This window comes from Oenanthe melanoleuca, chromosome 22, assembly GCF_029582105.1.
Source record: "Oenanthe melanoleuca isolate GR-GAL-2019-014 chromosome 22, OMel1.0, whole genome shotgun sequence".
Taxonomy (NCBI): domain Eukaryota; kingdom Metazoa; phylum Chordata; class Aves; order Passeriformes; family Muscicapidae; genus Oenanthe; species Oenanthe melanoleuca.
Window position 1 is genome coordinate 3,014,192 of NC_079355.1, and position 23,882 is coordinate 3,038,073.

Genomic DNA, 23,882 nt, shown 5'->3' on the forward strand with positions numbered 1-23,882 from the left:
CTTCTCTGTCCCGGCTCCTCCCGCTCTATCCCGGCTCCTCCTTCTCTGTCCCGGCTCCTCCTTCTCTGTCCCGACTCCTCCTTCTCTGTCCCGGCTTCTCCTTCTCTGTCCCGACTCCTCCTTCCCTGTCCCGGCTCCTCCCGCTCTATCCCGGCTCCTCCTTCTCTGTCCCGGCTCCTCCCGCTCTATCCCGGCTCCTCCTTCTCTATCCCGGCTCCTCCCGCTCTATCCCGGCTCCTCCCGCTCTGTCCCGACTCCTCCCGCTCTGTCCCGGCTCATCCCACTCTATCCCGACTCCTCCTTCTCTATCCCGACTCCTCCCGCTCTATCCCGACTCCTCCCGCTCTGTCCCGGCTCCTCCCGCCCGCAGGAAATGCTCATTCCAGTCTGCGAGCCCTCAGTGCAAACGAGCACGGAAATTTAAAGTGATTTCTGCATAAGATTCCCGATTTCACTGCCCAGGCACCGAGAGATGACCCCGAAACCAATCGCTCCTCCCTGCCCTGAGCCGCTGCAAACCCGGCGTTCACTGTCCACTTCAAAATTTCTTCTCCAGAAAAAAAAATAGGAAAAAAACCTCATCCAAAAATCCTGTACAAACCTGGAAGGTTTTTTTTTTTTATTTCTGAAAGTCTCACACAAAGCAGCCGCAGATCTTTTTTTCAGCCTGCAGAACCAGTGAGGATGCTGAACATCGCCCGGACAAGTTTTTTAATCTCTAATAAATAGATTTTGCTTCCAGTGAAGTGGTGTCAAGTCTGTTCTCTTTCAAGTTCATCACCAATTCCCAGCTCATTGCACATCAGCTTCCACTCAGGAATGACTGGAAACATCCCGAAAGCCAAGAGGCTTTTCCCGTCGGGTGTGGATGTGGCACTTGGGGACACGGTTGTCCCCTCGCTGTCCCCGTGTCGCGGCGTTGCTGGCTGGCGGCAGCTCGGTTTAATTAAACTCAGCGCTTAATTAAGCCTGAGACACGGTTTAACAGAGCCGGGGCTGTTCCAGGGAGCGAGGGGAGGTGGCACCAGCGGGCGGCGCAGGGAGCAGCGATTGCTGCCCCGGGAATTGGGGATTTGCCCTCGGGAATTGGGGATTGCTGCCCCCCGGGAATTTGGGATTGCTGCTCCAGGAATTTGGGATTGCTGCCCCGGGAATCTGGGATTGCTGCCCCGGGAATTGGGAATTGCTGCCCTTGGGAATTGGGGATTGCTGCCCCGGGAATTGGGAATTGCTGCCCCGGGAATTGGGGATTGCTACCCTTGGGAATTGGGGATTGCTGCCCCGGGAATTTGGGATTTGCCCCCTGGAATTTGGGATTTGCCCTTGGGAATTTGGGATTGCTGCCCTCGGGAATTTGGGATTTGCCTTCGGGAATTTGGGATTGCTGCCCCGGGAATTGGGGATTCCTGCCCTTGTGAATTTGGGATTGCTGCTCCAGGAATTTGGGATTCCTGCCCCGGGAATTGGGGATTTGCCCTCGGGAATTGGGGATTGCTGCCCCGGGAATTGGGAATTGCTGCCCTCGGGAATTGGGGATTGCTGCCCCGGGAATTGGGGATTGCTGCCCTCGGGAATTGGGGATTGCTGCCCCCGGGAATTGGGAATTGCTGCCCTGGGAATTGGGAATTGCTGCCCTTGGGAATTGGGGATTTGCCCTTAGGAATTTCGGATTGCTGCCCCCGGGAATTGGGGATTTGCCCTTGGGAATTGGGAGTTGCTGCACTTGGGAATTGGGAATTGCTGCCCTCGGGAATTGGGGATTGCTGCCCAAGGAATTGGGGATTTGCCCTCGGGAATTGGGAATTTGCCCTCGGGAATTTGGGATTGCTGCCCCGGGAATTGGGGATTGCTGCCCCGGGAATTGGGGATTTGCTCTCAGGAATTTGGGATTGCTGCCCCGGGAATTGGGGATTTGTCCCCGGGATTTTGGGATTGCTGCCCCGGGAATTTGGGATTGCTGCCCCGGGAATTGGGAATTGCTGCCCTCGGGAATTGGGAATTGCTGCCCTCGGGAATTGGAGATTGCTGCCCTTGGGAATTGGGGATTTGCCCTTAGGAATTTCGGATTGCTGCCCTCGGGAATTGGGGATTTGCCCTTGGGAATTGGGAGTTGCTGCACTTGGGAATTGGGAATTGCTGCCCAGGGAATTGGGGATTTGCCCTCGGGAATTGGGAATTGCTGCCCCGGGAATTGGGGATTCCTGCCCTCGGGAATTTGGGATTGCTGCTCCAGGAATTGGGGATTGCTGCCTTCGGGAATTGGGGATTGCTGCCCCCGGGAATTTGGGATTTGCCCCCGGGAATTGGGGATTGCTACCCTTGGGAATTGGGGATTGCTGCCCCGGGAATTTGGGATTTGCCCCCTGGAATTTGGGATTTGCCCTTGGGAATTTGGGATTGCTGCCCTCGGGAATTGGGGATTGCTGCCCTCGGGAATTTGGGATTGCTGCTCCAGGAATTTGGGATTTGCCCTTGGGAATTTGGGATTTGCCCTCGGGAATTGGGGATTGCTGCCCCGGGAATTTGGGATTGCTGCTCTCAGGAATTTGGGATTGCTGCCCCGGGAATTGGGGATTGCTGCCCTCGGGAATTTGGGATTGCTGGCATTTTGGATCACACCTGATGCAGAAATTCGGGTTCTGCTGTCACAGGCAAACCAGACCCAGCAGCTCCTCCTGTGAGACATCAAATCTCCTCCCCTGAGGAAGCTGCATGATTTTATAATAATGTTCCTTTTCTCAAGTTAAGCACTATTTTAAACAGCTCTCCAGCATGAAAAGATTCCAGTTTGGTGGCAATTCAGCTCAAAGTTTTTATATTTAATTTCCTCACCCAGCAAGAGGCTGCCCTTGATTTCCTTTCCCTGCTGTCTCACCAAAATATCCTGAAAATTCTCCATTTCAGGCACCCTGATTGCATCCCCCACTCTGCATCAAAGGCAGAAAATTACCAGCCACTCCAAATAAAGCTGCAGCTGCTGGGTTTAACTCCTGAATGTCACTTCCAGCACAGCTGATGCATCCCAGGATTACAGGGAGTGTTTATTCCTGCAGGAATCCCTTTGGATTTCCAGGGAATTTCTGAGATCAGGTGAGAAAGGAAGGAGAGTCAGACTTGAAAAACAAAAATCCGGGTTGAAGGTGAGACCTGAGCCCTGTAAAAAATCCATGGGAGAACTCCAGGGATCAGATCAAACCTCAGCATCAACAGCCTGGGAATTCCAGGTTCAGGCATTGCTGTTTTAGAGGAAATTTGGTTTTTTATACACCAGGCCACTCAATTTATATCAATTTTCTTCAGGCAGAGGGAAAATCTCAGTCTGAGGTGCTAAATTACAAATAGAACACAAAGCTGGGTGAAAAACTGTCCCAAAATCAGCTTCAGGAATTGTCTGCTACAAAACCAAGGGGGTCCTTAGAACTGGTTTCCTTTTCTGCATGGGCAAAGTGGTTTAGGCTGTGACTGTGAAAGTGCAAGTTTGAGATGCAGTGATAAAAAAAGGAAGGGGAAGATAAGGAAAAGCAGGAATTGTGTCCAAAATGAGACCAGGAATGAAGGTGGTGCCACCCAAAAAGCAGCAGAGGCTGTTCAGGAAATACAGACAGATTATTAAATGTGGTAATATTTAATAATGGGATTTTCAAACCCAGGTTAAATAAAGTCTGGTGGAGCAGCTGCTGGGTTTGGGTTTGGATAAAGCAGCCCAGGACTGTCCCTGGGGGTCCCTCCCCTCCCCTCCCCTCGTGTCACACACAGGCAGGAAACACCCAGGATTTTCTCCCATTTACTTCCAGAGGAAAGGACACAGAGCTCCAATGGACAGCATTCCATGGGGAACTGGGAGCTGCAGCCTCCCCCTCCCCTGGCAGGAGCCTGCACTGCTGGGTGGTGACAGAGGGGACACAGCCCTGGGGACACAGCCAGGGACACCCCTGGGACAGGGACACAGCCCCTGGGGACACAGCCAGGGACACCCCCTGGGACTGGGGACACAGCCAGGGACACCCCCTGGTGCTGGGGACACAGCCAGGGACACCCCTGGGACTTGGGACACCCCCAGGGACACCCCCTGGGACAGGGGACACAGCCAGGGACACCCCCTGGTACTGGGGACACCCCCAGGGACACCCCTGGGACACCCCCTGGCCCTGGGCTGGGGCTGAGAGGACAAGAAACGATCACCAGGAGGTGATTCCAGCCCCCAGTGCCATCATCCCAAACTGCCACTGAGGGATGGAGGGTGGAGAGGCAGGGGGGGAGTGCTGGGATACATCCCAGTGCTGGAACAAATTCCCAGTGCAGGGATACATCCCAGTGCTGGAATACATTTCTAGTGCAGGAATACATTCCCAGTGGTGCAGGAACACATTCCCAGTACAGGAATACATTCCCAGTGCAGGAATACATTCCCAGTGGTGCAGGAATACAATCCCAGTACAGGAATACATTCCCAGTGGTGCAGGAATACAATCCCAGTACAGGAACACATTCCCAGTGGTGCAGGAATACAATCCCAGTACAGGAATACATTCCCAGTGGTGCAGGAATACAATCCCAGTGCTGGAAAACATTCCCAGTGGTTCTGGGACACATTCCCAGTATAGGAATACACTCCCAGTGCTGCAGGAATACATTCCCAGTGGTACTGAAACACATTCCCAGTGCAGGAATACATTCCCAGTACAGGAATACAATCCCAGTGCTGGAATATATTCCCAGTGGTACTGAAACACATTCCCAGTGCAGGAATATATTCCCAGTACAGGAACACATTCCCAGTGCTGCAGGAATACATTCCCAGTGGTGCTGGGACACACTCCCAGTACAGGAACACACTCCCAGTCAGGGATTTGGGCACAGGGCTGCTGATCCATGCCCAGGCAGCCAGGCACTGCCCTGCCACACTCAGCAATCCCAGGGAAGGGCACATCCCCCTCCTGGAAGTTCCATTTCTCAGGGATTTGGGCACACCAGGGGTAAAAAGTGACCTGCAAAGGATGAGGGTTTGGCTCTGGTGTGGTGCTTGGGGCTTTGTGCATCAAAAACATCCAGAGGGGCTGGGTTTGGGCTTTTTTGGGAACACACAATCCTGTGGGATGGCAGTGCCAGGCTGAAGGCAAAGCTGTTCCCTTCTCCTCCAGCCCAAAGCCTCTGTGGCAGCTCAGAGCCACCATCCTGCAGCTCCCAAGGAGTCTGGCTGGCAGGGAGGACACAAAAACAGCCACCAGCTCCAATTTCAGCACCCAGCCCTGGCCACAACAGCCTGGAACTCCTCTGGGGGAATCTTTTGCAGGTCTCCCTTTTAAGGCTTTAATGTCATTACAGACAGAGGGATTCTTTTGTCTTGTGCTTGCCACTGCTGCAAAATCTGCTAAAGCTGAGCAGTTCCAGTGCCTGGCTGTGAGTGCAGGATGCAGAGGGAGGGACACACAACCACCAGGTGTAACTGATGTGCCAAAGTGTTCAAAACAACCACACAAACAGCCAAATGCTGAGCCACTGCAACGCTGCTGCTGCTCAGATTCTCAACACCAGCCACAGCAAAGGAAGAGAAACCAAAACCAAACCCAAAACTGAGCACTGCTATGGACACAGAAGAGTTTTATCTTCCCTGGAGTTGTGCTCCCAGGATGTGGCAGTGACTTGGGGCCACGAGTCAGATGTGACCAGTGCAGATGTTGGCACAGAGATGACAAAAACCAGCTGGGGCCAGGTCCAGAGTGGATTGTCATGGCAGGAGCTCCTGCTGCTGAGCAGACAGATCCAGAAGGACAGGGGGTGTCCCCCTCTCCTTGGAAGTTCTGGTCATGAGTTAAGGAACATTGAGACAGCTTCCCAAACTGCAGCAACAGGAATTCTGTTGGCTCTTCAGAGATTCAGTCCCAGAGCTGTTTTGGGTTCAGAAGAAGCAGAGGGAGTCTTTTGTGCCAGATCTGTGAAGAGAATTGCAACAGAGATCAGAACTCATCAAACACATCCACAACACAATTCCAGAGTTCCAACCCCCCAATAAAATTCCAGAGTGCCTCAACACATCCACAACCCCCCAGTAAAATTCCAGAGTGCTTCAACACATCCACAACCCCCCAATAAAATTCCAAACTGCTTCCCTGCTCAGCTCCATTCCCCTGGAGCCACATGTTCCATGTTTGATTGGGAATTCTCTGGAAATTGTGGTTATAATCTGCCCAAATAGAAGGAAAACTACACAGCCAATCCTGTGGAATTGTTCATCAGCAGATTCCCAAAAGGAAAATTGTAACTGTGCAGGACATGTGTAGGGAAAGCTCAGCTCAAACCCATAAACTCTGGTCATTCACTAAATGACAGGATATCCTGAGTTGGAAGGGACCCAAAAAGATCATTAATAAATAATAAAAGATGGTTTATTTATCATTCTTATTTTCAATTTCCTTATCAGCAAATAAAGCCCAGTTTAAGCAGGCCTGTCCCACATAAAGAGGATTCCAGGGAAGATGCTGAGTGCTGGACAAATCCTGTTTTATCCCTTCCAACACTGCCTGGCTTTGTACAATTTCATTAAACTTAAAAAGCAATTAGTCCAAGCAGCAGCTCCCTCACAGAGCCTGCAGCTCTCCCTCCATCCCTGGGAAAGGGTCCAGGCACAATTCCCAGCTCTGCCAGGATTTGGTTTAGCTCCCTGAACCAGGATCCAGGCAGAATTCCCAGCTCTGCCAGGACTGGGTTTAGCTCTCTGAACCAGACACAATTCCCAGCTCTCCAGGATTTGGTTTAGTTCTGCTGAACCAGGATCCAGGCACAATTCCCAGCTCTCCAGGATTTGGTTTAGCTCTCTGAACCAGGATCCAGACACAATTCCCAGCTCTGCCAGGATTTGGTTTAACTCTGAACCAGACACAATTCCCAGCTCTCCCAGGATTTGGTTTAGCTCTCTGAACCAGGATCCAGACACAATTCCCAGCTCTCCCAGGATTTGGTTTAACTCTGAACCAGACACAATTCCCAGCTCTCCAGGATTTGGTTTAGCTCTCTGAACCAGGATCCAGGCACAATTCCCAGCTCTGCCAGGACTGGGTTTAGCTCTCTGAACCAGGATCCAGGCACAATTCCCAGCTCTCCAGGATTTGGTTTAGCTCTCTGAACCAGGATCCAGACACAATTCCCAGCTCTCCAGGATTTGGTTTAGCTCTCTGAACCAGGATCCAGACACAATTCCCAGCTCTCCAGGATTTGGTTTAGCTCTCTGAACCAGATCCAGACACAATTCCCAGCTCTCCCAGGATTTGGTTTAGCTCTCTGAACCAGATCCAGACACAATTCCCAGCTCTGCCAGGATTTGGTTTAGCTCTCTGAACCAGATCCAGACACAATTCCCAGCTCTGCCAGGACTGGTTTCAGCTGTGCTGAGCCCTGTGCTGCCAGAGCAGCCCCCCCCAGGCCCTGCTGCCATTCCCACCTCCAGCAGACACAGAGAGCTGCTCCAGCTCAGCCTCCAGCTCAGCATCTGACATGGGGGCACTCAGCACCTTCTGGGGAACAGGAGGCAGATCCAGGGAATCCTTGCTGGAGTCCTGCAGGAGACTGTCCAGCTCCTCCTCCAGCTCCTCAGAGTCCATCTCTGCTGATTAAAGAAAACATTTCAGCCCCAAGGAGAACTCAGTGGCATCCTCACAGCACTGAGATCCAAAGCAGAGCTGTTATTCCTCCCATCCATTGTTACTCACAAGGAATTTCCTGTACTTCTTTTAAAGGACTGAAAATTCAGTCCTGATCTCAGGGAGGAGAATTTTATATCTTGGCACTGAGGCCAAGAAGCTCTGGCACCTTTCAGCAGAGGCAAACAAGCTGCAGCAACAGCCAGACCAGAGGAAAAAGCTCATCACTTCACAAAAACAAAGCAGCAGCCACCCTAAAAATAGATTTCAATCAGCATTACACAGCTTTGAACTGAAATCCAGCCCCAAACGGGGACCATGAGATTTGGAGATGAATAAACTGAGAGGGGAGAACTCCCTGCTCCCCTTTCCAGCCAAGGAATGGAACCTTGGGAAGTTTGTTCCCCCAGGAAGCTGCTGGATGTGGGGAGGGAACAGGGAGAGGAGGGAGAAGGAAAACAGGGAGCAGGGAAAGGAGGGAGAAGGAAAAGAGGGAGCAGGGAAAGGAGGGAGAAGGAAAAGAGGGAGAAAGGAAGGGATGGAGAAGGAAAAGAGGGAGAAAGGAAGGGATGGAGAAGGAAAAGAGGGAGCAGGGAAGGGGGGAGAAGGAAAAGAGGGAGCAGGGAAGGGAGGGAGAAGGGAAGGGATGGAGCAGGGAAGAGATGGAGAAGGGAAAGGGATGGAGCAGGGAAAGGAGGGAACAGGGAAAGGATGGAACAGGGAAAGGAGGGAACAGGGAAAGGAGGGAGAAAGGAAGGGATGGAACATGGAAAAGAGGAAGCAGGGAAAGGAGGGAGCAGGAAAAGAGGGGAGCAGGAAAAGGGGGAAGAAGAAAGGAGGGAAAAGGGAAAGGAGGGAGCAGGGAAAAGGAGGAGAGGAAAGGAGGGAGAGAGAAAGGAAGGGATGGAACATGGAAAGGAGGGAGCAGGGAAAAGAGGGAGAAAGGAAGGAATGGAGCAGGAAAAGGAGAGAAAAGTGAAAGGAGGGAGCAGGGAAAGGGATGGAGCAGGGAAAGGATGGAACAGGGAAAGGGATGGAACAGGGAAAGGGATGGAGCAGGGAAAGGGATGGAGCAGGGAAAGGAGGGAACAGGGAAAGGAGGGAACAGGGAAAGGGATGGAGCAGGGAAAGGGATGGAACAGGGAAAGGGATGAATCAGGGAAAGGGATGGAACAGGGAAAGGGATGGAACAGGGAAAGGATGGAGCAGGGAAAGGATGGAACAGGGAAAGGATGGAGCAGGGAAAGGATGGAACAGGGAAAGGATGGAGCAGGGAAAGGATGGAGCAGGGAAAGGATGGAGCAGGGAAAGGATGGAGCAGGGAAAGGAGGGAGCAGGGAAAGGATGGAACAGGGAAAGGAGGGAACAGGGAAAGGGATGGAACAGGGAAAGGGATGGAACAGGGAAAGGAGGGAGCAGGGAAAGGGATGGAACAGGGAAAGGGATGGAGCAGGGAAAGGGATGGAACAGGGAAAGGGATGGAGCAGGGAAAGGGATGGAACAGGGAAAGGATGAATCAGGGAAAGGAGGGAGCAGGGAAAGGGATGGAACAGGGAAAGGATGGAGCAGGGAAAGGATGGAACAGGGAAAGGATGGAGCAGGGAAAGGATGGAACAGGGAAAGGATGGAGCAGGGAAAGGATGGAACAGGGAAAGGGATGGAACAGGGAAAGGATGGAACAGGGAAAGGGATAGAACAGGGAAAGGGATGGAACAGGGAAAGGGATAGAACAGGGAAAGGATGGAACAGGGAAAGGATGGAACAGGGAAAGGGATGGAACAGGGAAAGGGATGGAACAGGGAAAGGATGGAACAGGGAAAGGGATGGAACAGGGAAAGGGATGGAACAGGGAAAGGGATGGAGCAGGGAAAGGATGGAACAGGGAAAGGAGGGAACAGGGAAAGGATGGAACAGGGAAAGGAGGGAGCAGGGAAAGGGATGGAACAGGGAAAGGATGGAACAGGGAAAGGATGGAACAGGGAAAGGATGGAACAGGGAAAGGATGGAACAGGGAAAGGATGGAACAGGGAAAGGGATGGAGCAGGGAAAGGGATGGAACAGGGAAAGGATGGAACAGGGAAAGGATGGAACATGGAAACGATGGAACAGGGAAAGGATGGAACAGGGAAAGGATGGAGCAGGGAAAGGATGGAGCAGGGAGAGGATGGAACAGGGAAAGGATGGAACAGGGAAAGGGATGGAACAGGGAAAGGATGGAACAGGGAAAGGATGGAACAGGGAAAGGGATGGAACAGGGAAAGGGATGGAGCAGGGAAAGGATGGAACAGGGAAAGGGATGGAACAGGGAAAGGGATGGAACAGGGAAAGGGATGGAACAGGGAAAGGGATGGAACAGGGAAAGGAGGGAGCAGGGAAAGGGATGAATCAGGGAAAGGGATGAATCAGGGAAAGGAGGGAGCAGGGAAAGGAGGGAACATGGAAAGGATGGAACAGGGAAAGGGATGAATCAGGGAAAGGAGGGAGCAGGGAAGGGATGAATCAAGGAAGGGATGAATGAGGGAAAGGAGGAGCAAAGGATAAAAGCCCAGGACATACCCAGCCCATTGATCCCCACTCCAGCCAGAGTCTGGGCCACTTCATCTTGAGTGTCACAAAGCTGAGGTAAAACAAACACAAGCAGATAAAGATGAGAAATTAATTTTGTGCCCTACTGCAGCTGCTTCTTCAAAAGGAGAAATAACAAAAAATAAATCAGAATTTGATCTAAAGGCAGCAGGAATTAGTGCAAAAGACATTTCCACCATAATTTTCACATAAAATATTATTATTTTCATTTCAAGTGTGGCACATTTGAATTTCAAAGTGGGAGTAAAAAAAATCTCTCCCTGATTTGAGTTTTTTTTCACAGAAATAAAGAGTTGAAATTGCACTATCAGGAGGATGAAGACCAAAATGTCTCAGGCCCTCAAGCTGAAGTCTCAGTTTGAGCTGATGGTGCTAAAAAATTAATCCTTGGCTGCTCTGCTCACTTCAATTCCTGCAGAATTAACTCCTGTCCCTCACTGAAATGCAGATTACAGAATTAAATAGGTTGGAAAAGACCTTGGAGATCAAGTGCAACCTATGGGGAAAACACAAACAATAAAATAAAATAAAATAAAATAAAATAAAATAAAATAAAATAAAATAAAATAAAATAAAATAAAATAAAATAAAATAAAATAAAATAAAATAAAATAAAATAAAATAAAATAAAATAAAATAAAATAAAATAATTTTTTTAAAAAATAAAATAAAATAAAAATACATAGAATTAAAATAAAATAAAAATACAAATAATTAAAATAAAATAAAAATACAAAAAAATTAAAATAAAATAAAAAGACATAGAATTACAATAAAATAGAATAAAAACAGAATAAAAACAGAATAAAATGAAATAAAATATATTGAAATATATTGAAAATGAAATAAAATGAAATGTCAGGCTGTTTCATGTACCCAGTTACATTCCAGCTTCCAAAGGTCTGATTTGTATTTTTACCATTGTATTTTTAATAAACTTGAAGACTTTCTAGGAAAGCTGGGTGCTTCCCCAGTCCTGCTGGTCTTAAAACCCCACAAAATGCACAAATTTAAAATAAATTAAAATACAGAACAGCAAAACATGAAGACACAAAAAAATCTTCTTTTTGCTGTTTTAGCTCACAATTAAGTCAGTTTGCTTTGGTGCCATGAAGGAAAAAAAACCTAAATAATTAAAAGCAACCAAAGGATGAATAATTAATGAATATCTGGGAATATCCAACCCCCCCTGGCTGCTCCAGTACCTCTTGGATCTGATCCACCAGGTTCTCTGCCCTCTCCACTGTCACATCCTTCATGGAAAGCTTCAGAGCTCCCACTCCAGCCTGGTAGGCATTGAACACCTGGAAATCCAAAATAAAAGAGATAAAGAACAAGAATTCCAGGGTTCTAAGCATAAAATATCTGGAAATTCAAAAGAAAAGAGAAATATGTACAATGCTCAAGAATTCAGGCTGGTAGGTATTAAATACCTGGAAATTAAAAATAAATGAGAAAGATGCACAGTGCTGGTGAAGTCCAGCCTGAAATATCTTGAAATTAAAAATAAGAGATGAAGATGTACAATGCACAAGAACTCCAGGCTTCTATGCATAAAATACCTGGAAATTCAAAATAAAAGATAAAGATGCACAGTGCACAAGAACTCCAGGCTGGTAGGCACTGGAAATTAAAAATAAAAGAGATGGAGATGTGGTGAAGTCCAGCCTGAAATACCTTGAAATTAAAAATAAAAGAGATGAAGATGTACAATGCACAAGAACTCCAGGATTGTAGGGAATGAACCTAGAAATGACCTAGAAATTAAAAATAAAAGACAAAGATGCACAGTGCTGGTGAAAACAGTGGGAGCTCCTCTCCAGAGCTGCTTCCCAAGCAGGAGCCTTGGAAAAAGAGCAGGAAATGGAGGAAATTCCCAGGGAAAATCCCACACCTGAGGTGAAGGGATGAGGGAAGAGAGGGGCAGGAGGAGGAGATCAGGGAGAGAGGGAGGAGCTGAGGGAAGGAGGGAGAAGCTGAGGGATGGAGGGAGGAGCTCAGGGGGAGAGGGAGGAGCAGCTGAAGGAAGGCAGGGAGGAGCAGCTCAGGGAGGGAGGGAGGAGCTGAGGGAAGGAGGAGGAGCTCAGGGAAGGAAGAGGAGCTTAGGAATAGAGGGAGGAGCTCAGAGAAGGAGAGAAGGAGGAGCTGAGGGATGGAGGGAGGAGCTCAGGGAAGGAGGAGGAGCTCAGGGAAGAGCTCAGGGAGGGAGGGAGGGAGTAGGTGAGGGATGGAGGGAGGAGCTGAGGGATGGAGGGAGGAGATCAGGGAGGAGCTCAGGAACAGAGGGAGGAGCTCAGAGAAGGAGGGAAGGAGGAGCTGAGGGAAGGAGGGAGGAGCTCAGGGAGGAGCCCAGGGAAGGAGGGTGGAGCCGCCCAGGGAAGGATCTCATGGAGGGAGGAGCCCGGGGAAGGAAGGAGGAGGAGTCCATGGAAGGAGGCAGGAGGAGCCCAGGGAAGGATCTCATGGAGGGAGGAGCCCAGGGAAGGAGGAGGAGCCCAGGGAGGAGCCCAGGGAGGAGCTCAGGGAAGGAGGCAGGAGCCCAGGGAAGGATCTCATGGAGGAGGAGCCCAGGAGGAGCCCAGGGAAGGAGGCAGGAGGAGCCCAGGGAAGGAGGCAGGAGGAGCCCAGGGAAGGAGGCAGGAGGAGCCCAGGGAAGGTGGCAGGAGCTCAGGGAAGGCGGCAGGAGGAGCCCAGGGAGGAGCCCAGGGAAGGAGGCAGAAGGAGCCCCGGTACCATCTGGTCGGTCTGGGAGGCGTAGATCCGGTCCAGGATTCCCTGCACCGCGTCCAGCTTGGAGTGCAGCTCCTCGATCCGCCGCTCCGTCCTGCGCTTGGACTTGAGGCACCTCAGGGCCTGCCCGGGACACACAGACACAGAGACAGACACACACACACAGACACACACAGACACAGAGACAGACACACAGACACACACACAGCTCAGGGTACAAGCACAGACTGTGGGATATCATACCCTATTATTGGCTTTTTGCAAACAGTAAAATGTTGGGAAAAATCTAAGAAGTGTTGGGGAAGTGTAAGAGCCAAAATGAGGGATGCAGAACTCCAGACTGGCTCTTTAAAATGCTGTTTATTCTATCCAAATGATGCAACAATTCATTTATCATTTAAAATGCTGTTTATTCTATCCAAATGATGCAACAGTTTATTTATCAATTAAAATGCTGTTTATTGCATGCAAGTGATGCAGCAATTCATTTATCATTTAAAATGCTGTTTATTCTATCCAAATGATGCAACAATTCATTTAGCATTTAAAATGCTGTTTATTCTATCCAAATGATGCAACAATTTATTTATTATTTAAAATTATGTTTATTGTATCCAAATGATGCAACAATTCATTTAGCATTTAAAACGCTGTTTATTCTATCCAAATGATGCAACAATTTATTTATCATGTAAAATGCTGTTTAGGAATCCCTGAGGTACACACAGAACAAGTGGGTTTTAGAGTTTATTTCCATTTCCCTTCAGCACCTCGCTCTGGAAAGATTAATCCTTCACTTTAAGGAGAGTTTTCACTCCAACACCCCTGGGATGAAGCCCCACATTTAACCCTGCAGTTCTGCAGCAGCTCCAGGACATTTATCTGAGAGTTTCACTCACCAGCTGCTTCTTCCCAGCTCTGCAAGCACTCCTGGCATCCTCTTTACACCTGGAAGATGGAAAAAGGAAAAAGGAAATTTCTCCCTTCTTGTACAAACCACAACCACCCTCTCCCTCTCTCTGAGGGGACATTTTGGATACAACCACCCTCAAACCACAAGTCCTTGAATGAATTCCAAATTTTTGCAAAGATTCCTCAGAGCCATTCCCTGCACCTTGTTTTCACAGGGAGCAGGGAACAAAGGCTGGGAAAGCTGCCCCAGCACAAGGCTGTGACTGTTTTGTTTATGAACAGGAAAGAACAACACCAGAAAGCAACTTCTCATTGTGTCCCAAAATTCTAACATCCCACAGATGTTTGTTCCCACCACCCTTCCCCAAATTACTTCTCTGCTTCCTGGGAAAGGGACTCCACCTTCTGTGAGAGCAGCTGCTCACTCTGCATCAGCTGATAAACTCCAATGTCCACATCGTTCATCGGGGACACCTTGGCATGGAGACCCCTGGCAAACTTCACAATCTGAAACCAGAGAGCACAGCCTGAGCCACTCCCCAAAAACCTGAGTGGGGAATGCTTCCACTGGGGGGAGGGAGGGAAAGGGGGGAAAAGGAGAAGGGAAAAAAAAAAGGAGAAGGGAAAAAAAAAGGAGAAGGGAAAAAAAAAGGAGAAGGGGAAAAAAAAGGAGAAGGAAAAAAATGGGGGGAGGGAGGGAAAGGGGGGAAAAGGAGAGGGAAAAAAAAAGGAGAAGGGAAAAAAAAGGAGAAGGGAAAAAAAAGGAGAAGGGGAAAAAAGGAGAAGGGGAAAAAGGAGAAGGGGAAAAAGGAGAAGGGGAAAAAGGAGAAGGGGAAAAAGGAGAAGGGAAAGAAAAAGGAGAAGGGAAAGAAAAAGGAGAAGGGGAAAAAGGAGAAGGGGAAAAAGGAGAAGGGGAAAAAGGAGAAGGGAAAAAAAAAGGAGAAGGGAAAAAAGGAGAAGGAAAAAAAGGAGAAGGGAAAAAAAAGGAGAAGGAAAAAAAGGAGAAGGGGAAAAAAAAGGAGAAGGGGAAAAAAAAGGAGAAGGGGAAAAAAAAGGAGAAGGGGAAAAAAAAGGAGAAGGGGAAAAAAAAGGAGAAGGGGAAAAAAAAGGAGAAGGGGAAAAAAAAGGAGAAGGGAAAAAAAAGGAGAAGGGAAAAAAAAAGGAGAAGGGAAAAAAAAAGGAGAAGGGAAAAAAAAAGGAGAAGGGAAAAAAAAAAAGGAGAAGGGGAAAAAAAAAGGAGAAGGGAAAAAAAAAAGGAGAAGGGAAAAAAAAGGAGAAGGGAAAAAAGGAGAAGGGAAAAAAAAGGAGAAGGGAAAAAAAAGGAGAAGGGAAAAAAAAAAGGAGAAGGGAAAAAAAAAGGAGAAGGGAAAAAAAAGGAGAAGGGAAAAAAAAAGGAGAAGGGAAAAAAAAAGGAGAAGGGAAAAAAAAAAGGAGAAGGGAAAAAAAAAAAAAGGAGAAGGGAAAAAAAAAGGAGAAGGGAAAAAAAAAAAAAAGGAGAAGGGAAAAAAAAGGAGAAGGGAAAAAAAAAGGAGAAGGGAAAAAAAAAAGGAGAAGGGAAAAAAAAGGAGAAGGGAAAAAAAAAAGGAGAAGGGAAAAAAAAAGGAGAAGGGAAAAAAAAAAGGAGAAGGGAAAAAAAAGGAGAAAGGAAAAAAAAGGAGAAGGGGAAAAAAAAGGAGACGGGAAAAAAGGAGAAGGGAAAAAAAAAAGGAGGAGGGAAAAAAGGAGGAGGGAAAAAAAAAGGAGAAGGGGAAAAAAAAAGGAGAAGGGAAAAAAAAAGAAGGGAAAAAAAAAGGAGAAGGGAAAAAAAAAGGAGAAGGGAAAAAAAAAGGAGAAGGGAAAAAAAAAGGAGAAGGGAAAAAAAAAGGAGAAGGTGAAAAAAAAAGGAGAAGGAAAAAAAGGAGAAGGAAAAAAAAAGGAGAAGGGGAAAAAAAAGGAGAAGGGGAAAAAAAAGGAGAAGGGAAAATAAAAGGAGAAGGGAAAAAAAAAGGAGAAGGGAAAAAAAAAGGAGAAGGGAAAAAAAAAGGAGAAGGGAAAAAAAAAGGAGAAGGGAAAAAAAAAGGAGAAGGGAAAAAAAAAAGGAGAAGGGAAAAAAAAAAGGAGAAGGGAAAAAAAAAAGGAGAAGGGAAAAAAAAAGGGGGAGGGAAAAAAGGAGGAGGGAAAAAAGGAGGAGGAGGGAAAAAAAAGGAGAAGGGAAAAAAAAAGGAGAAGGGAAAAAAAAAGGAGAAGGGAAAAAAAAAGGAGAAGGGAAAAAAAAAGGAGAAGGGAAAAAAAAAGGAGAAGGGAAAAAAAAAGGAGAAGGGAAAAAAAAAGGAGAAGGGAAAAAAAAAGGAGAAGGGAAAAAAAAAGGAGAAGGGAAAAAAGGAGAAGGGAAAAAAAAGGAGAAGGGAAAAAAAAAGGAGAAGGAAAAAAAAGGAGAAGGGAAAAAGGAGAAGGAAAAAAAAGGAGAAGGGAAGAAAGGAGGAGGGAAAAAAGGAGGAGGGAAAAAAGGAGGAGGGAAAAAGAGAAGGGAAGAAGGAGGGAAAAGAAGAAGGAGGGAAAAGAAGAAGGAGGGAAAAGAAGAAGGAGGGAAAAGAAGAAGGAGGGAAAAGAAGGAAGGAAAGGAGGGAAAAGAAGGAAGGAAAGGAGGGAAAAGAAGGAAGGAAAGGAGGGAAAAGAAGGAAGGAAAGGAGGGAAAAGAAGGTTTTGCACTGCCAGTTTAGGCCTTGGAGTCATGAGGATGTCCCAGGCACCACCAAAGGATTTAATGTTAAACCAGGCAGGATATCCTGAGCAGCAGTGTGGAGACAAAAAGCCTTAATGGAAAATTTAAAGATTGAAACCTGGGAGATTTAAAGATTGAAACCTGGAAGATTTAAAGATTGAAACCTGGAAGATTTAAAGATTTCAATCTGGAAGATTTAAAGCTGTGCCTGGATTCTGAAGTGGGTGGGAATGTCAGGCTCAGATTTCAGAACACTACAGGGAAAGTGGAATCTCAGAGCTGGGTGCCAGCACCTCTGAAGGAAGTGACAAACAGGAAAAACTTTTTAAAAAATGTGGAATTCCACGCTGATTCCAGAGGGATAAAGTCAACCTGCCTGAATTCTGAATTCAATCAGAATTATTGTAAATATATAAAGAATTCAGAATGAGGATTTCTCATCACCTACAAGCAAATAAGGTGGAATTTACCTTTCCAGGTCAATTTAAACCCACTCCTTTGCACCAGATGGGGCCAGACAGGGATGATACCACCCAAAATCAGTCACCTGCACCCTGTACCTTCTCTCCATTCTGCTCCAGGATGGTGACTCTCTTCTCCTTCTGCAGCTGCAGCAGCAATAAGTAGAAGGTTCTTTCATCAGGGCAGAGCCCAGCACAGAGGGAGCAGAGCTCAGGCAGGGCCACCACGGGGTGGGAGGAGAGGGCAGAGCTCTGGTACAGGCGATAAACTTCCTCTGCTTTCTCCTGCAACACAGCCAGGGTTTGTCTCTTGTGGTGGTTTAATTCTGAATTGTGTGAGTGTGATTCTGAAATTTGTATGGAGCTGTGGTTGTGGGTTTGGTCGTGGAAAGGGGTCGCTATAAAAGCACACTAAATAATACTAAAAAACACTAAATAATCCGAAAAAACACACAAAATAATCCTAAAAAACACTAAATAATCCGAAAAAACACACAAAATAATCCTAAAAAACACACTAAATAATCCTGAAAAACACTAAATAATCCGAAAAAACACATTAAATAATCCTAAAAAACACTAAATAATCCGAAAAAACACACTAAATAATCCTGAAAAACACAAAATAATCTGAAAAAACACAAAAAATAATCACTCTAAAAACAGACTAAATAATCCTAAAAAACACACTAAATAATCCTAAAAAACACACTAAATAATCCTAAAAAACACTAAATAATCCTAAAAAACACATTAAATAATCCTAAAAAACACTAAATAATCCGAAAAAACACACTAAATAATCCTAAAAAACACACTAAATAATCCTAAAAGCACACTAAATAATCCCTCTAAAAACACACAAATAATCACTCTAAAAACACACTAAATAATCCTAAAAGCACACTAAATAATCCTAAAAGCACACTAAATAATCACTCTAAAAACACACAAATAATCACTCTAAAAAACACAAAATAATCTGAAAAAACACACTAAATAATTACTCTAAAAACACACTAAATAATCCTAAAAAACACTAAATAATCCGAAAAAACACACTAAATAATCCTAAAAGCACACTAAATAATCACTCTAAAAACACACAAATAATCACTCTAAAAAACACAAAATAATCCTAAAAAACACACTAAATAATCCTAAAACCCACAAAATAATCCTAAAAAACCACAAAATAATCCTAAAAAACACAAAATAATCCTATAAAACACAAAATAATCCGAAAAAACACATTAAATAATCCTAAAAACACACATAAAATAATCACTCTAAAAACACACAAAAAATAATCCTAAAAAACACAAAAAAAAAAAATCACTCTAAAAAACACACAAAAAATAATTCTTCTAAAAAACACACAGAAAATAATCACTCTAAAACACACACAAAAAAATAATCACTCTAAAACACACACAAAAAATGATCACTCTAAAAAACACACAAAAAATAATCACTCTAAAAACACACTAAATAATCCTAAAAAACACACTAAATAATCACTCTAAAAACACACAAAAAATAATCCTAAAAAACACAAAAAACAATCCCTCTAAAAAAACCACACAAAAAATAATCACTCTAAAAAATACACAAAAAATAATCACTCTAAAAAAAACCCACAAAATAATTCTTCTAAAAACACACAAAAAATAATTCTAGAAACCACAAAAAATAATCCCTCTAAAAAACACAAAAAACAATCCCTCCAGGCCTGAAACTCAAGGACACCCTAGAGCCTCAGGCCATGAAAAGTGTAAATAAAAGTGAGTTATGGGGATAAATGGACAATTAATTAACCCCTGATTTAATGAACCAAACTCATCATTATCTGAAAATCCAGAGGATTTGGCTGCCCAAGGTGTAGCTATTGAAGGCCTTTCATAAATCATTTTATTCTCTTCTGGTCTAGTCTCTGTTCTAGGGAACCACTCCCAAAATAGTCACCCACAAAAACCAAAATTCTGCTCTTGACATTCCCTGAAATGCTGTGGAACAGCACAGGAACCACACAGGAGATCAATTGGCTTCTCCTGCACTTGCTGGAAATCCCTCCCCAGGTCTGAGCCAAATCAAAATTAAAGATTTCCTGCATTTCTGTAACCCAGACAGGCACAGCAAAACTCAGGGCTCATTCTGCAGACTCAGAGAGGAAGAGAGAGAGAAAAGGGGCTGGGACAGGATCCCAAGATACCAATCCCATGGGAAAGCAGCTGAATAATGCCCCAATCCCATGGAAAAGCAGCTAAATAATGCCCCAATCCCATGGAAATGCAGCTGAAAAATGCCCCAGTCCCATGGAAAAGCAGTTTGAATAGTTCCCCAATCCCATGGAAAAGCAGCTGAAAAATGCCCCAATCCCATGGAAATGCTGCTGAATAATGCCCCAATCCCATGGAAATGCAGTTTGAATAATGCCCCAATCCCATGGAAATGCTGCTGAATAATGCCCCAATCCCATGGAAATGCAGTTTGAATAGTTCCCCAATCCCATGGAAAAGCAGTTTGAATAATGCCCCAATCCCATGGAAAAGCAGTTTGAATAATGCCCCAATCCCATGGAAGTGCAGTTTGAATAATGCCCCAATCCCATGGAAATGCAGTTTGAATAAGGCCCCAATCCCATGGAAATGCAGCTGAATAATGCCCCAATCCCATGGAAAAGCAGCTGAATAATGCCCCAATCCCATGGGAATGCTGCTGAATAATGCCCCAATCCCATGGAAAAGCAGTCTGAATAATGCCCCAATCCCATGGAAATGCAGCTGAAAAATGCCCCAATCCCATGGAAATGCAGTTTGAATAGCTCCCCAATCCCATGGAAATGCAGCTGAAAAATGCCCCAATCCCATGGAAATGCAGCTGAATAATGCCCCAATCCCATGGGAAAGCAGTTTGAATAATGCCCCAATCCCATGGAAATGCAGCTGAAAAATGCCCCAATCCCATGGAAATGCAGTTGAATAATGCCCCAATCCCATGGAAATGCAGTTTGAATAAGGCCCCAATCCCATGGAAATGCAGTTTGAATAATGCCCCAATCCCATGGAAATGCAGCTGAAAAATGCCCCAATCCCATGGAAATGCAGCTGAATAATGCCCCAATCCCATGGGAAAGCAGTTTGAATAATGCCCCAATCCCATGGAAATGCTGCTGAAAAATTCCCCAATCCCATGGAAATGCAGTTTGAATAATGCCCCAATCCCATGGAAATGCAGTTTGAATAATGCCCCAATCCCATGGAAATGTAGTTTGAATAATGCCCCAATCCCATGGAAATGCAGCTTAAAAATGCCCCAATCCCATGGAAATGCAGTTTGAATAATGCCCCAATCCCATGGAAAAGCAGCTGAATAATGCCCCAATCCCATGGAAATGCAGCTGAATAATGCCCCAATGCCATGGAAATGCAGCTGAAAAATGCCCAAATCCCATGGGAATGCTGCTGAATAATGCCCCAATCCCATGGAAAAGCAGCTGAAAAATGCCCCAATCCCATGGAAATGCAGTTTGAATAATGCCCCAATCCCATGGAAATGTAGTTTGAATAATGCCCCAATCCCATGGAAATGCAGCTTAAAAATGTCCCAATCCCATGGAAATGCAGTTTGAATAATGCCCCAATCCCATGGGAATGCTGCTGAATAATGCCCCAATCCCATGGAAAAGCAGCTGAAAAATGCCCCAATCCCATGGAAATGCAGCTGAATAATGCCCCAATCCCATGGAAAAGCAGTCTGAATAATGCCCCAATCCCATGGAAAAGCAGCTGAATAATGCCCCAATCCCATGGAAATGCAGCTGAATAATGCCCCAATCCCATGGAAATGCAGTTTGAATAATGCCCCAATCCCATGGAAAAGCAGTTTGAATAGTTCCCCAATCCCATGGAAATGCAGTTTGAATAATGCCCCAATCCCATGGAAAAGCAGCTGAAAAATGCCCCAATCCCATGGAAATGCAGTTTGAATAATGCCCCAATCCCATGGAAATGCAGCTGAAAAATGCCCCAATCCCATGGAAATGCAGCTTAAAAATGCCCCAATCCCATGGAAAAGCAGTTTGAATAATGCCCCAATCCCATGGAAATGCAGCTGAAAAATGCCCCAATCCCATGGGAAAGCTTCTGAATAATGCCCCAATGCCATGGAAAAGCAGCTGAATAATGCCCCAATCCCATGGAAATGCAGTTTGAATAATGCCCCAATCCCATGGAAAAGCAGCTGAATAATGCCCCAATCCCATGGAAATGCAGTTTGAATAATGCCCCAATCCCATGGAAATGCAGTTTGAATAAAGCTGGGCTGTTGGGACAGTGCATTTCCAGGCTGTGGCTGTTCCATCCCTCATGTCCCACACTGCAATCAGCTCCAGATGGGATTTGCTGGCTCCCATCCCAGCACAGTTCTTGCCTTCCTGGACAAGCAAGGAATTTGATCCCTCCTTTCTCTTGGAGTCATTTTCAGAACCATGGAATGGTTTGGGATGGAAGGACCTGAAATCCCATCCAGTGTGTCACCTCCCACTGTCCCAGGGTGTCCACCCCGGCCTTGGGCAGTTCCAGGGATCCAGGAGCAGCCACAGCTCCTCTGGGAATCCCATCCCACCCTCCCAGTCAGGAATCCCTTCCCCAGAATCCCATTTAACCTTGTCCTCTGGCAGTGGGAGCCATTCCCTGTGTCCTGTCCCTCCATCCTTTGTCCAAATCCCTCTCCAGCTCTCCTGGAGCCCCTTTAAACACTGGAAGGGGCTCTGAGCTCTCCCTGGAGTTTCTCCTCTCCAGCTGAGCATCCCCAGCTCTCCCAGCCTGGCTCCAGCTCCATTATTTTCAAGGAACATCAGCAGATCTAAATCACTTCCCACCCCCAAATCACTTTGCAGGCAAATTTGCAAGAGCACCAATGATGATCTGCTCAGCCCTGACCCCTCCTCTCCAGCACATGGAATAACTCCTGGTTCTCCTGGAGATGCACAACCTCAGGAAAACTCTCCACAACACTCACCTGAAGCAGCTCCACGTAAATCAGAACCTCCTCTTCCTCGGGGATTTTGCTGTCCCCCAGCACGCTGGACAGGGTCCACTTGAGGGGCTTCAGGATGAAAACTCCCACACCCCACGAGATCCAGCTGCTGTCTACACTGGCCATGAAGTCTGACTCCCTCTGGAGCTTCCCACGCCTAGGGAAAAGATAATTCATGCAGAACTGAACCTTGGATACCCTGCACATCCTCCACCCCAGTGGTGTTTTCTATCACCTGATCCACCTCAAATTTGAGATTTACTGCTGGATGCACACAGAGGTTTCCATTCCTCCCCTGCTTCCTCTGGATCCCTTTTGTTTAGTGCATTTTGTTCACTCTTTTTCCCGTTTTGCAAGTTTCTCCCAGTTATCTGACTCGAAACTGATGAGGCATCAAACGAGGAAATGAACAGGGAGGGTCAGTTTTAGGGGTAATCAGCCATTTCGTGATAACTCTGGTTCAATATTAAATTGTAGCTTCTCAGATCGACTGGTTTTAATTTTCAGGTCACCAACAGAGCTCCTGCTATTCTGAGTCTCTTTGAGACACCAGTCCCGGGCTCCAATTTCACAGCACAAAACCTCTGGTTGCAAACACCAGCTCAACACACCCCAGTTCCCTGGGCAGCTACAACATTGCAGGGAACATCCCCCAAAATTAACACCAAAATTCCTGTCCTGCGAGCCGGGTGAGCTCGGCCTCCTCCATTCCCCACACGCACCACAAACCGCAATTCACGCGCAGGTTTGGGCTGGAAGGAATTCAACCCCAAACCCTTTAGTGCAGGATGCCGTGCCCAGCGACACTCCCGCTGTCTCAGGTTGCTACAGCAGCATCCACCCTGTCCTTGCACATTCAACTGTCCAAGGGCAGCCACAGCTTCTCCCGGGCACAATTCCCGCTGCAGCTGGCACAGCACGGATCCACCATCACCGCCCCGGCCGCGCTCCTTTACCTCAGCAGCTCCCTCAGGACGGTGCCCAGCCCCAAGGGGACGCTGCCCCGCCGCTCGAAGCCGTTCTGCAGCTCCCTCAGGCACGTCCTCACGGCGCCGCTCCGCCGCCCGCGGGCCAGCACCAGCCCGACCCAGAAAGCCATCTTGCTGTCCCACTCGGTGCTGTTCACCTCGCGGCTCTGCTTGAAGGCCGAGAAGAGAAAAGCCATGCGTTCGTCATCCGTCTCCCACTCCGGGGGCAGGTCGCCGGCCGCGGCCGGCCCAGGGGGGGCCTCCCCCGGGCTGCACATCTACGCGAGCCCCCGGCTCGGCCGCGGCCTCCGCCCGGCCCGGCCGCCCGCCCGCCTGAGGGGAGCCGCGCACGGCGCATGCGCGGTGCCGCCCCCGCGTTATTCCCCCCCCCGCGCGTCACTTGGGATGGGCCGCTCCGCCCCCCCCCCGCAGCCCCCGCTGTGGTACGGTCCCGTCGGGCGCAATGGCCCCGCCCACAACCGCCGCCAGCGTCCCGCCTGGTGACGTCACCGTGACGTCATCGCGGCGATATGTGTGAGGTCATAAGCGATGGCAAGGCGGTTGGTGAAGGGGCAGAGTTTGGGGCTATTGGAACTATATATATTATACATAATATATATATATAATATATATAATAGTTTATTATAATATGTATTTCCCATATGTATAGAAAATAGAGAATGTATAAATATTATATAATAATTTATATATATGTGTAAAATAATTTATATATAGTGCATATTCCCCATATGTACAGAAAATAGAGTATATATATATATATATAAAATAGATATTATATACATTATATAATATATATAATATATAAATAGAAAATATTCGTAGTATA

At 46.8% G+C, this 23,882-nt stretch overlaps 1 protein-coding gene across 1 annotated transcript; it reads right to left on the reverse strand.

Moving 5' to 3' along the window:
* Positions 1-5,584: 5,584 nt before the first annotated feature.
* On the reverse strand, positions 5,585-23,384 carry CHMP7 (charged multivesicular body protein 7). Its single transcript, XM_056508696.1, has 10 exons — positions 23,024-23,384; positions 22,050-22,224; positions 17,127-17,312; positions 14,239-14,372; positions 13,853-13,901; positions 12,957-13,076; positions 11,429-11,527; positions 10,194-10,254; positions 7,439-7,600; positions 5,585-5,933 (listed from the first exon to the last, which is right to left on the reverse strand). Exons 1-10 carry the CDS (start codon positions 23,311-23,313, stop codon positions 5,869-5,871), a joined length of 1,341 nt encoding a protein of 446 aa, XP_056364671.1. The 5' UTR covers positions 23,314-23,384; the 3' UTR covers positions 5,585-5,868.
* Between the last annotated feature and the right edge of the window lie 498 nt (positions 23,385-23,882).

Excerpts from the sequence above, each read along its gene's own strand:
- CHMP7 (XM_056508696.1), bottom strand. The coding sequence starts at position 23,313 with ATGTGCAGCCCGGGGGAGGCCCCCCCTGGGCCGGCCGCGGCCGGCGAC. Across the intron at positions 22,225-23,023 it reads GTCCTGAGGGAGCTGCTGAG|GCGTGGGAAGCTCCAGAGGG; the intron begins GTAAAGGAGCGC and ends TCTTTTCCCTAG. Across the intron at positions 14,373-17,126 it reads TGGAGCAGAATGGAGAGAAG|ATTGTGAAGTTTGCCAGGGG; the intron begins GTACAGGGTGCA and ends CTCTGGTTTCAG.